The sequence below is a fragment of the Empidonax traillii genome, unplaced genomic scaffold, assembly GCF_003031625.1.
Source record: "Empidonax traillii isolate 1590-97213 ecotype Southwest subspecies unplaced genomic scaffold, ASM303162v1 scaffold1234:size156366, whole genome shotgun sequence".
Taxonomy (NCBI): Eukaryota; Metazoa; Chordata; class Aves; order Passeriformes; family Tyrannidae; genus Empidonax; species Empidonax traillii.
The window spans coordinates 35,972-46,772 of NW_020956427.1; the positions used below are offsets into that span (position 1 = coordinate 35,972).

General features: G+C 40.9%; 1 protein-coding gene across 1 annotated transcript in view; it reads left to right on the forward strand.

The window, feature by feature from the left end:
- The first annotated feature begins 467 nt into the window (after nt 1-467).
- The window catches only part of ZDHHC13 (zinc finger DHHC-type containing 13), a 14,967-nt gene continuing 4,633 nt past the window's right edge, over nt 468-10,801 (forward strand). Inside the window, exons 1-13 of the mRNA XM_027906007.1 lie at nt 468-556; nt 1,057-1,190; nt 1,715-1,837; nt 2,288-2,365; nt 2,840-2,984; nt 4,242-4,306; nt 4,895-5,057; nt 5,804-5,929; nt 6,270-6,403; nt 7,172-7,272; nt 8,933-9,057; nt 9,741-9,803; nt 10,185-10,278. Of these exons, the coding sequence (XP_027761808.1) occupies nt 536-556; nt 1,057-1,190; nt 1,715-1,837; nt 2,288-2,365; nt 2,840-2,984; nt 4,242-4,306; nt 4,895-5,057; nt 5,804-5,929; nt 6,270-6,403; nt 7,172-7,272; nt 8,933-9,057; nt 9,741-9,803; nt 10,185-10,278 (1,372 nt within the window). The 5' untranslated portion in view covers nt 468-535. The remainder of the gene's footprint in view (nt 557-1,056; nt 1,191-1,714; nt 1,838-2,287; nt 2,366-2,839; nt 2,985-4,241; nt 4,307-4,894; nt 5,058-5,803; nt 5,930-6,269; nt 6,404-7,171; nt 7,273-8,932; nt 9,058-9,740; nt 9,804-10,184; nt 10,279-10,801) is intronic.

A 10,801-nucleotide genomic window follows, 5' to 3' on the forward strand; every position in this document is an offset into this window, starting at 1 on the left:
TGAGCCTTCCTTCCTCCAGGCTGAGCCCCCTCCGGCTCCCTCAGCCGCCCCTCATCAGACTCGCGGTCCAGACCCTTCCCAGAGGGATCCCTTCCAGCGGCGAAGTTTCGCCAGCAGAAAACGCTTCTTGTCCCCGACCTTGTGTGTGTGTGTGGGGGGGGAAATATACTGTGCGAAACCGAAAGAGTTTTTTGTGTTTTGGTTTGTTTTTGTTTTTTTTTTTTCCCGTGCGGCTGGCTGCCCTGTAAAAAAGGGGGAAAGGAACCATTTCTCGGGCGCAGCCGAAGAGAGCTGGGAAGCCGCTGATCCGCCCGCGCGAGCCGGAGCGGGGGCTCGCCGGGGACAGTTCCCTGAGCGGCCGGGGACGGTCGGGGACGGTCAGGGACGGATCCCCCGCACGGCCGGGGGTGGTCAGGCTCGAGTCTCCCGGACCGCCTGCCCCCCTTCACGGCGTCGGTCCCGCCCCGCGCCGCGGTCCCGCCCCGCCCCGCCGCCGTTCCCAGGAAGCGGGAGCAGGAAGCTGGAAGGCGCTGGCATGGCGGGCAGCGGCCCGGCGGTGAGCGGGGAGCGTGGGGACAGGGACAGGGACAGGAGCGGGGTGGAGGGGCCGGCGCTGCCCGGGCGGGGGGTGCGGAGCGCCGAGGGAGGCGGCCGGGCGGTCCCCGCGGTGCTGCCTGAGGGGTGTCTGGCCGGGGTTCCCACCAGGCTGCGTGGGTGGCACTGCGGCTCCCGAGCGCGTTTAAAGCCTTTCCCAGGGCCGTGGGCCGTGATTTTTCGTGTGGCGGGGGCTGCTGTGGGTGAAGGCGCTGTGCCAAGGGGCCAGCCCTGCAGGGTGCCGGGCGCCTCTGAAATCTGTCCTGGTGCACCTGAAGCACATCCCTGCTGTGCTCCGCTAGTGAAAGGACTAGTCTCTTGGTGGGTGTGTTAAACTGTGCCTGAAATTGACGGCCTCGTTTGCATCAACGGAACCTGACACGCGCCGCGGTGAAGGGGGAGGTGTTTGCGGTGTGAAACCCGTAATTAATAATGGCTGATGAATGCTTTGTTAACTGGCAGTGTAAAGGCCATTGCCATGGGCCTCACCGACCTCACATGCACAACAGTCACAGCGCCCACGGGGATAAAGGTCTGCCGGGACCCTATCCCATTGTTGAAGACCCCAGCACCTGCGATATCGTCAAGGCCACACAGTAAGTACATGTTCTGAGTGTGCCGGGTGGTGAAATAGATGGCAGTGTGCTCAAACGTGACCCGGGCTTGGATATTCTTACAAAGGAAACGTTTTCGGTTTCGTTTTCTCCCTGCAGTGGAAGAAGTTTGTGCCATACTGTGGGGCACATGGTGTGGCTCTTGGGGATGGCCCTTGTGCAGGGCTCAGAGTTGGACTCGATGATCCTTGTGGGTCCCTTCCAGCTCAGCATATTCTGTGTTTCTGTGAAGAGAGATCATTTATGTAAATGTAAATGTAAATATTTTTATCATAAACAAAGGTATTTCATTTCAAGCAGGTTTGTTAAGTAGAAGGTTTGTTAAGAGCCCAGCTCTTTTTGCAAGACTTCCACTGAATGCAATGCAGAATTTGCTCAAGTAGGAGCTGCTGGGTGATGCTCACAGAGATTTATTCTTTTTTCTTTTTAGTATGTGGCTGTCTCCAAACTGGAGAATGTTTAACAAATTATAAGTAAATTGATTTTTTTTTTCCCCCTCATTCAAGGTATGGAATGCTAGAGCGATGCAGAGAACTGGTAGAAGCAGGATATGATGTTCGACAACCAGACAAAGAAAATGTGACTCTTCTTCACTGGGCAGCAATAAACAACAGACAGGAGCTGGTTAAGTAAGTTCAGGAGCCCCTGTGAAAGTAACACAAGTATTCTGCCACCCTTACTTATAATCTCTTTGTTGCTTTTGTACTTGAAAACAAAGGAACATGCTGCTTGAGGAGTAAAGCATGAAATTCAAATTTTAACCCAATTACATCTGTGGAAATGTCACTGCAATGTGAAGATAGCATGGTTTCTTTCTATGTGAAATCATGTAGTACATGAAATCATTTTCCTGGGTTTGGTTTGTTTACCAACCATGACAGCTGATTTTATAAGTACCTTGCTAATGACTATTTTTTCTCGAAAAGTGTCCTTTACTGCAAAAACTTTTGTTGATTTGCTTCTCTAGTGATTTTTTTTTTATTGTGAGTCATTGCCACACTACTAGAGCTGTGTTATCATTAGTATGTATTTACTATGTCTTATTATGTTCTTAATCTTATTGTGTTGTTATTACACAGATATTATATTTCCAAAGGTGCAATAGTGGATCAGCTGGGTGGAGATCTGAATTCTACTCCCCTTCACTGGGCCATTAGGTATGTTGTGAGTGTAAATCTGTTAATATTAAAAGCTATAGTAGCATTCTGTGGGGTCCCAAGAACAAAGCACTGCTTGTCTGGAGAAAACATAACCTTAAATAATTATTCTGGGATAACGTCTCCAAGTGCCAATTCTCACGCTGGAAGATCAGTGCTTTCTTCTGGACTATCAGCCTTCTGCCAGAGTTGGATGCTTGGATGACTGCTTACAGGAGAGATTACTGTAGAATAACCACTTTATTCTAAATGAACAGTTTGCCCTAGGCTGATTTATTAAGGTATATATTTAATATCAATTTCCTGATACAAATTTGTAGCTTAAAAGTATTTTCCTGAATAAAAGCATGAGAATCTGAAACAGAATTGGTTTTTTTGTGGAGTCTCTCTGAGAATTATTAGGGCAATGCTTTCATTAAAATACCCATTTTTTTTTTAACCATCTCTATAGTTTCATTTCATGTATCGTTGTAGACAAGGACACCTACCCATGGTCATATTATTGTTGAAGTGTGGAGCGGATCCCAGTCTTATTGATGGGGAAGGATTCAGTAGCATTCATTTAGCAGTGCTCTTCCAACACATGCCCATCGTAGCTTACCTCATATCAAAAGGCCAGGTATGTTGGTGATGTTCCCAGGTGTGGTGTTCCACTTGTGAGTAGCTGCCTGTGTGTAGGATGCATTTCAGAATTTGCTGGTTTGTTTTCTAGGTGAAAGGCGGGTGTTTTATAACTGCTTTTCTGTGTTACAAGTTCAGATAAACTTACATTTTATTTTTAATATATATTTTTTAACTATTTTTTTTTAATACTCCCCCTTGTTCCTGTCATCCCCACATGTCCAGATTCACCTACATTTCAGAGTATTTAAGGAGCATTGCTAAGGCTGTGCAGATTTGTGGTGCTGTGTAAATGACAGCTGGCATTTAAACCTGAGAACAAAAAGTATATGATGGATATACAGCATTTATGATTTGATTACAGTTTTGTAACTAGTCATCCTTGGAATTGTCCATCAATTGAAGTGTGATCAGAATAGATCATTAGACTAGGTCTGAATTTTTTTTGATTTCTGTGTTTTCTTTGTTTTGTATCCGTGGTAGTTGATATCTCCTAGCTTACATCTGAAATAAGCAGAATTCATAACAAGCATAACAGTTTTCTAATAGAAGTGAGAGAAGAGTTTTTATATAATCAAGACTGTTTCTTAGAAACACTGAGTGTTAAGATTTAAAAATTTTCTAAGTTTATTTTCTTTCTCATAGAGTTCTCTTTGGTAGAATAGCTGACTTCTGGGGTGTAGCTATAGTGATGTATATCACAGACTTACTAAAGCTGTTAGCTCACCTATCTTTTGCTGAAAAAATCCAAGTGTTTAATCATTTCTTTTAAGTAAATCTGTTCTAATGTAATGATAGGTGGGAGCAGGGAGCAAGGAAACCTTCATGGTTAAGAAGGGAGAAAATTAGGTAATACAAGTGAAGTGTTTATGTTTTGAGACATGCAATCAACCAATCCTTTGTTGTTTTAATAAACCTGTTTGATGTACCTGGACATTCTGTTATGCGTTCTGTTTACACAAGGAGGATGGTTAACATGATTCACTTGAAAATATCCTTAGTGGAGACTCTCCCTTAGAAGTGTCCTTAGTGAAAACTCAGAATATTCTGGAAGGAATGACATGCAAGACTCGTAGAGGGAGGAAGAATGTTTAAATGAGTGTTTGCTTCTTGGCTGGTATAATTTGATTTCTTTCCATTTTTCTTTTCATTCGTGAATCTAAGCCAGTTGTGTAGCTCCAAATCTGACCACCTGACTGTTTCCTGAAATCACTGGTAACCACTTGCTTGAGTTTTTTTTTTTCCTTATTCTTAGAACATAGACACAACAGACCTCAATGGACAAACACCTTTAATGTTAACAGCACAAAAAGCCATGGGGTAAGTAGTGAATAACTGAGTAGGGTCTATTTTATTGTACCCAAGAAGCAGTGAGGTGAATTTTTTTCTTACCTTTTTTTTTTTTTCTTTTTTAACTGACATTCCCTTCACTTTCATTTATGCTGAAACATGCAGTGTTTCAGAGATCAGGAGTTAGGAAGTAGCTCTCTGGATATAACAAAGAAAGAATTTCTAAAAGAAGTTTAGGTTTGTGGCTGAATCATCTGCAGCCTTATTGTGCTTTCCCCAAAATGAAAGGGAATGGAAGCAGACACGGTGAAATGCATTTAGAACAAGTAAAATGTGGAGATAGAAGCTTACACCTGGTGTTGTAGAAGATACAATCTGTGTTATAGACCTCATATTTGTTAAAATGGTAAGATTACATGATCTGGAGAAAAGCCTTCAGGGCGGGTCCTGAATTCTAAACTTGGATCTCTTGTTGATGAACTTGTTCTGAGACAGGGTGTTGCATATCTCTTGTTGTTTCACTGATTTTTTGTTTGTTTGTTTATCAGGCATTCAAAAGTTTCATTCCAGCCTAGATTCTCTTCTGCTCGTTAACTGTTATACTTTATCTTCATCTAGACCGGAACCCACGAGGTTTCTCTTAAAGTTTAACCCCTCTCTCAATGCTGTAGACAATGTTCAAAAGAATACTGCACTGCACTGGGCAATAGCATCAGGAAATATCAGTGCAGTGGATCTGTTGCTGGAAGCTGGTGCCAGCCTGGACGTAAAAAATGTCAAGGTAGGATTTCTTTCGTGGTATTTCATCCCACGTGGCATAAATGTGTAAAAGAAATGTAAAGAAAAATCCGAGCCCTCTCCACGTTGGGTGTCAATTGGAACAGGGGCTGACTTAAGAGCAGACGCCCTTAAACTGCCCCTAAAGGACTTAGCACCTTCCTTGAGGTGTGGCTCAAAGTACGAATGCAGAGGTTCTTCACAACGTTTGTTTAATGAATAGCCAAGCCTTGTGTTCCCTCAACATCGTGTCATTTTCTTGGGGGGGGGGGGTGTTTCATTTCTTCATTTCTTGATTTGGCTGCTTTCTACTTCAAAATGTTGTGGTGAGGACTACTGGCCTGGGGCAGATTTTAAAAAGTGACAGTTCCTTCGTGTCCAGTCAGACTCACCACGACTTCAAAATACATGTGAAAGTCTTCTTGTTAATATCTGTAAAAACTGATATTGAGAACTATAAACGTTGAAAGTATCAATTCCCATGACTGTGTAGATATGTTACTGGAGGCAGTCCAGCAGATAACTCAAATGGATGCAATCTGTTTGCAAGTGTCAGTTTTCAGAATTACAAAGCATGTTAAAATTCTGAATTTAGCTTACTTTGCCTTAAAAAATAGAGGGGGGGAAGGGAGAGCTGAGAAGTAACTGCCCAGTTATTCTTGTTTTAACTATATTCATTTTTGCTTCTGTTAAAAAGGAAAGTATTTATGTGTTAAGTGCATAAATAAATAACTTCTCCTGTTGTTAAAGGGAGAGACACCGCTTGACCTTGCTTATCAAAGTCAGAATCACTTCATGGTTTATATGATGAAAGAGGAAGAAAGAATGAGAAGCAGGAAAAATAACAGGTTGCTGAGAATAGTAGAGAAATACGAGGTAATTTCCTGAGTGATAACTAATGGAAATAAAACTACAGCATGCCGTGTTTAGAGTGATATGCAAATTAACTCTATTCTAACAAGCAACTTCCGAGATGACTGAAATTGAGTGCACAAAAAATATTATTTAAAAGCACGCAGCAGTGTTTTGAGTGGGGGTTTTTTGTGTCATTCCTCCTCCCCTGCTTTTGATGTGTTGATGTGTCACCTTGTCTTCCATACCTTGAGTCTTTCAGCATCTGTTATTACATGAAGTGAATACTTTTAAGTATGTCCTGCTTGAATACTTTAACAATAAAGCAATAACTGGAATATTTTCACAATAATACTTTTAACAGCTCTTCCTGATGTTGGCATCTTCCTTGACGTTCATGTGGGCCATAGGATACGTCATGAGCTTAAGTTCCGATTCTTGGCTTTTGAAAGGAGGTTTGCTTCTCTGCCTGCTGTTTGGGATGGCTCTGTTTGTCAGGTTTGTGGCTTTTTCTCTCTGTGTGTGTATTTAATTGTCAGAGACGTGATATATTTTCAAAGTTTAGTTCCACATAGTTTAAAAGATACCTCCTGAGAAATGATTGCAGAATGTGCGAAGAATTTAAATGTAGGTACTTTTTAGAATGAATGACCGTAGAAATTGAATGTCTTCAGGTGTACACAATAATAGCTTCTTGTCACTCAAAGATTAAAAAAAAAAAACAGTCTGTTAGCTAATTTTAATGTTAAAGAGTGTTATTGATGGTTTGCATGTGGTAGACTCTGAGAGATCCATTCACAGTGCTCACAAATGTGTTTTATCACAACTTTTTCCTGCTGTATTTTGACAGGGGACAGGTTTTAGTGAGCCATTCCCTCTTTTTCTGCCTCCCCCGAGCTCCCAGTGTTATCCTGGGCTGTTTGGTACTTTTCCTGCTTTCTCCAACAGTCGCTATTCATTAATGTGGCAAAGCTATCTGTGTATAAATAGAGACTGTAGTTCTCACCCAGTGCTACAGCACTTCTCATATATAATATTAGGCTGGAACAGAGCACTCTTCAGGTTTATTTTTGCATTGTTAACCCCCTGCCCATCTGGATAAATAATCCTTTTGAGTGACAGTTCTTGATTGCTTAGAGAGGCTTGAAATATATCATGTGCATGAAGTTTCTGCAATAACAAACCAGATTATTTATATTCTATGCACTTGTGTTTTAAATATATTTTGAAAAATATTATTTTTTTTTTCTTTTAATATTCTTTCAGGCAACTTGTGGGGCTCAAGAATCTAAGGTACCTTCCCACAGCATTTCTGCTAAGTTCAGTTTTTTGGATGTCCATGACCTGGTTTTTCTGGTTCCTGCCCGATATCCTTTATACTCAGAATTTCTGCTTTAAAGTTATTTACAGACTAAGAACGTGTACATTCTTTTGTCTTTAGCAGATTTTTGTCTTCTCTATAATCTGAACTGTTTCGTATCTTACTGGATTCTCAAAATGAAGATTTCAGTAACAAATCCAGTTGTTTCTGTTAGCATCGCTCCTTGTGACTTCTTAATCTTCCTCATGGAGTCTCTCATACAGTAATGTATTTTGGCATGTGATATAATTGGATAACAGATGCATTCATAATAATTCTAAAAGCATCTCTTCTTTCTGAAACGACAAGGATTTGGCAGTTAGTGGTGTTCCTGCTTCTGCCTTTAAAAACAACACCCTCCACACACACTCCCCAAAAAGGAACAAATTTCTTTGTGTTCCTGCAAAATATAGATCGTCCAGTCTCCTGTTTGTCTTTATTCACTCTGTATCCTTAGTATACACTGGATTAATTTGTAGGTCTCGCTTTCTTTGAAGAGGCTTTTCACTGTTAGTACAAAACCATTTTAGTAGTTTGCACTCTTTTCAGTGCCTTCCTCTTTTGTTACACAGGGGGCATGTACTTATTGGTAAAGTTTTGTGGGAAGGCACTTAGTAAGATACTTAGAACTGTAAATAATTTTGTACTAAACCAGCTATAATATATTGCTACACGGTTTTAATTAATTTTTAATTCGGCCTTTTCTTTTGTGCTGTTCCCAATTAAGATGTCCATAATAGAATTACCAGGATTAACTTTGATGAACTGATCAAGTATATTCCTGCTGGAATACACATGGTTGTCTAAATGAAAATTGTGTTATTCGGTGCTGCGTTGTGAAGCTTTAAGGTTTTCTTGGTGTCATCATAAGGGGGAAAAAAAAATAGTTCCAGTGACAGGGATTTGAGTCAGGCACTTTGGTGAAGATAATGAGCACAGCAATGTCCTTGAAGGTCTAACCATAGCTTGGTGAGGTGGGTCAGTGGATAGTTTCCCATTTCACTGTCCAACTCCTTTTTCTCATTAATGTGTTTTCCTTCTGGAATTGGTCACAGGTCTGAGTGTTATAAAAGTTTTCAGGATTTTATTTACCTGTATTTATCTGTTAAATTGTTCCTCTGGACCGAATGAAAATCCAGCTGTTCTAATTAAGAATTTCAATTAGCTCCAAAAAACCAATAGCAACTCAAATAGACCAGCAGCACCCACAAGAACTGCACCATCATTTGACTCCTGCAACTGCACCCTGCAATTGCACTGTAACAAACACAGCTGCTAGTATACGGTGCCAATATTTCATAATTTATCATCTTGATTTCAATCAGGACTGTTTGCAGTGGCATTAGTTCATAAGACAAAGCAACCTGGAGGCTGCAGTACTGGATTTTTAAGGGTTATTTGCAGTGCAGTTTTACAGAGTGACTGAGGGGTCACTGGAGATTGCAGTTCAGGCTTGGGCTCTCTGCCTGCTCCTTGGGGGCATCAGGGACTTGTTCATCTGATGGCCTCTGAAGGACAGAGAAGATCCTGCTCTAAGGGTGAAGATAATTTGTGTGTGTGTGTGTGTTGCTTGTAAAATAACATAAACTAATTTTAGAGTATTTTGTTTGTTTTACAATCAGTGGTGATAAGTGGCATGAGAATATATTCCTTAACCTGACAATTACATATAACAAATATAATTCTTGAAATCATTGTCATGTTCAGCATGATGGCTCTTCTTTATTATCTTTATAAAACTTGGAGTAGCGATCCTGGGTATATAAAGACTTCAGAAGAAGAAAGGAAAGAGGTAGGTGATTTTGTCAAGGCAAATGGGAGGCCTGTAACCTGGTGCAATATGTAGGTACTTCTGGTTGATCTGTTTGTCATTATGTGCAGCTTTGGTAGACTTGAGAGCAGTGAAATAATCTTCCTTTAAGAGTTTTCAGCAAGAGATTTTCTCCCTCTGCACTGCTTGTTTCCTTGTCTTCATCATCCTGCCGTGATTTCCTTGCCTCCATCCTTTTTCGCCGAAGTGTGAGCTTGGCAAACATCTTACAGAGCTGCTAATGTTATCTGTGGTATACATTCACATAGAACTTCACTTAAGAAATAGAAATTCTGTGTGGTTTCTGCTCCAGTTGCCTGTGGCTAAAAAAGAGACGAGCAAGGAGAACTGGAGTCTGGCTGACTATGTGAGAGATGCCTTGTATGTAAACACCACCTCACTTGAAAGAATATTTAATTCACATTATTTATTAATTTTGGAAACATAGAGATACTTTCCTGTGTAATCTTGTATGGGTGAAGCTGCATTGGTCTTTACTGGTTTGTGTTTTCTTGTGGACCTTTTCAAATAGCAAGTTCTTATTCCTGTCGGTGCTTGGCACTCAAAATACTTACAGACTGCAAAAGCTCATAATGTAAAAATCTTCACAGCACCTATGAAAATGTGATCCAAATGCAAGCACAAAATAATACTTTGTCTTTCAGAACATTATAGCTCTTGCAGAAGCAGGTTGCTTGGACTTCAGAACATTCTGCACATCGTGTCTGGTAAGTGGGCCTTTGGTATTTGTTTTCTTTGTGAACCTGCATTTTACTCAGTGCTGCCATAAAAAAACATTTTCCTCTCTGCTTGTCATTTGAGTGTTACAGGAGGGATTTGTTTTATATTGTTTGGATTTCTTTATGTTTTACAGTGACAAGAGATGATTTGAGATGTTTGGACTCTAATCTTAAAAAAAAAAAAAACTATTTCCTTCTCTTATTTCATTTTGTAAACTTAAGGTGTATGGCTCTCATCTATGTTCTGTTGTGAGGTCTGCTACACAGTAACTGTGCAAAATGTGCATGACCTGTAAGCTGATGCTTTAAACTTTGAGCAAAACAGATGCTTTTGCAGTGAGTGTATTCTTTTCCTTCATCCTCAACTAGGTGAGGAAGCCTCTGAGATCAGTGCATTGCCTTGCTTGCCAAGCATGTGTGGCCAGATATGATCAGCATTCTCTCTGGACTGGACAGTGCATAGGTGAGAGTGTGTGTTTTATCAGATTTGCAAATGCCACATATTTTAAAGGTTGCAGAAGTAACATTTATCTCCTGAAAGAGAGAGAGCCCACATGACACGAGAATATGCAGTTGATACGGAAGGGAAATCGGTTCGGTGGAAGAGAGAAAGTCAAATAAAATTATTAAAGGGATAGAGTGGTCACCCTAAGAGTAGACACCACGAAGTCTGGAACTCTGTCTTTTGAGAGAAGGATGAACAGGGGATGTGACAGAGAGGTTAAAAAAGAAAGGAAAAAAATATGAAGATGGTGGCTAAAGTGAATGCAGAACTGTTACTCAACAAGCACATCGTGCTAGAAATAAGGATTTAAAATTGGTCCTGTCTTTACGTGGCAGGCAGTGAAATTTTGGAGCTTGCTGCTGTCAGGGTTTGCAGATACAGGCAGAGTCAGAAGGCTCAGAAAGGGGGTCAGACAGACTTTTTTGGACAGTGTGTCCAAAAGTAGATACTAAAAGAACTAGACAAGTGTGCACAGTCTGAC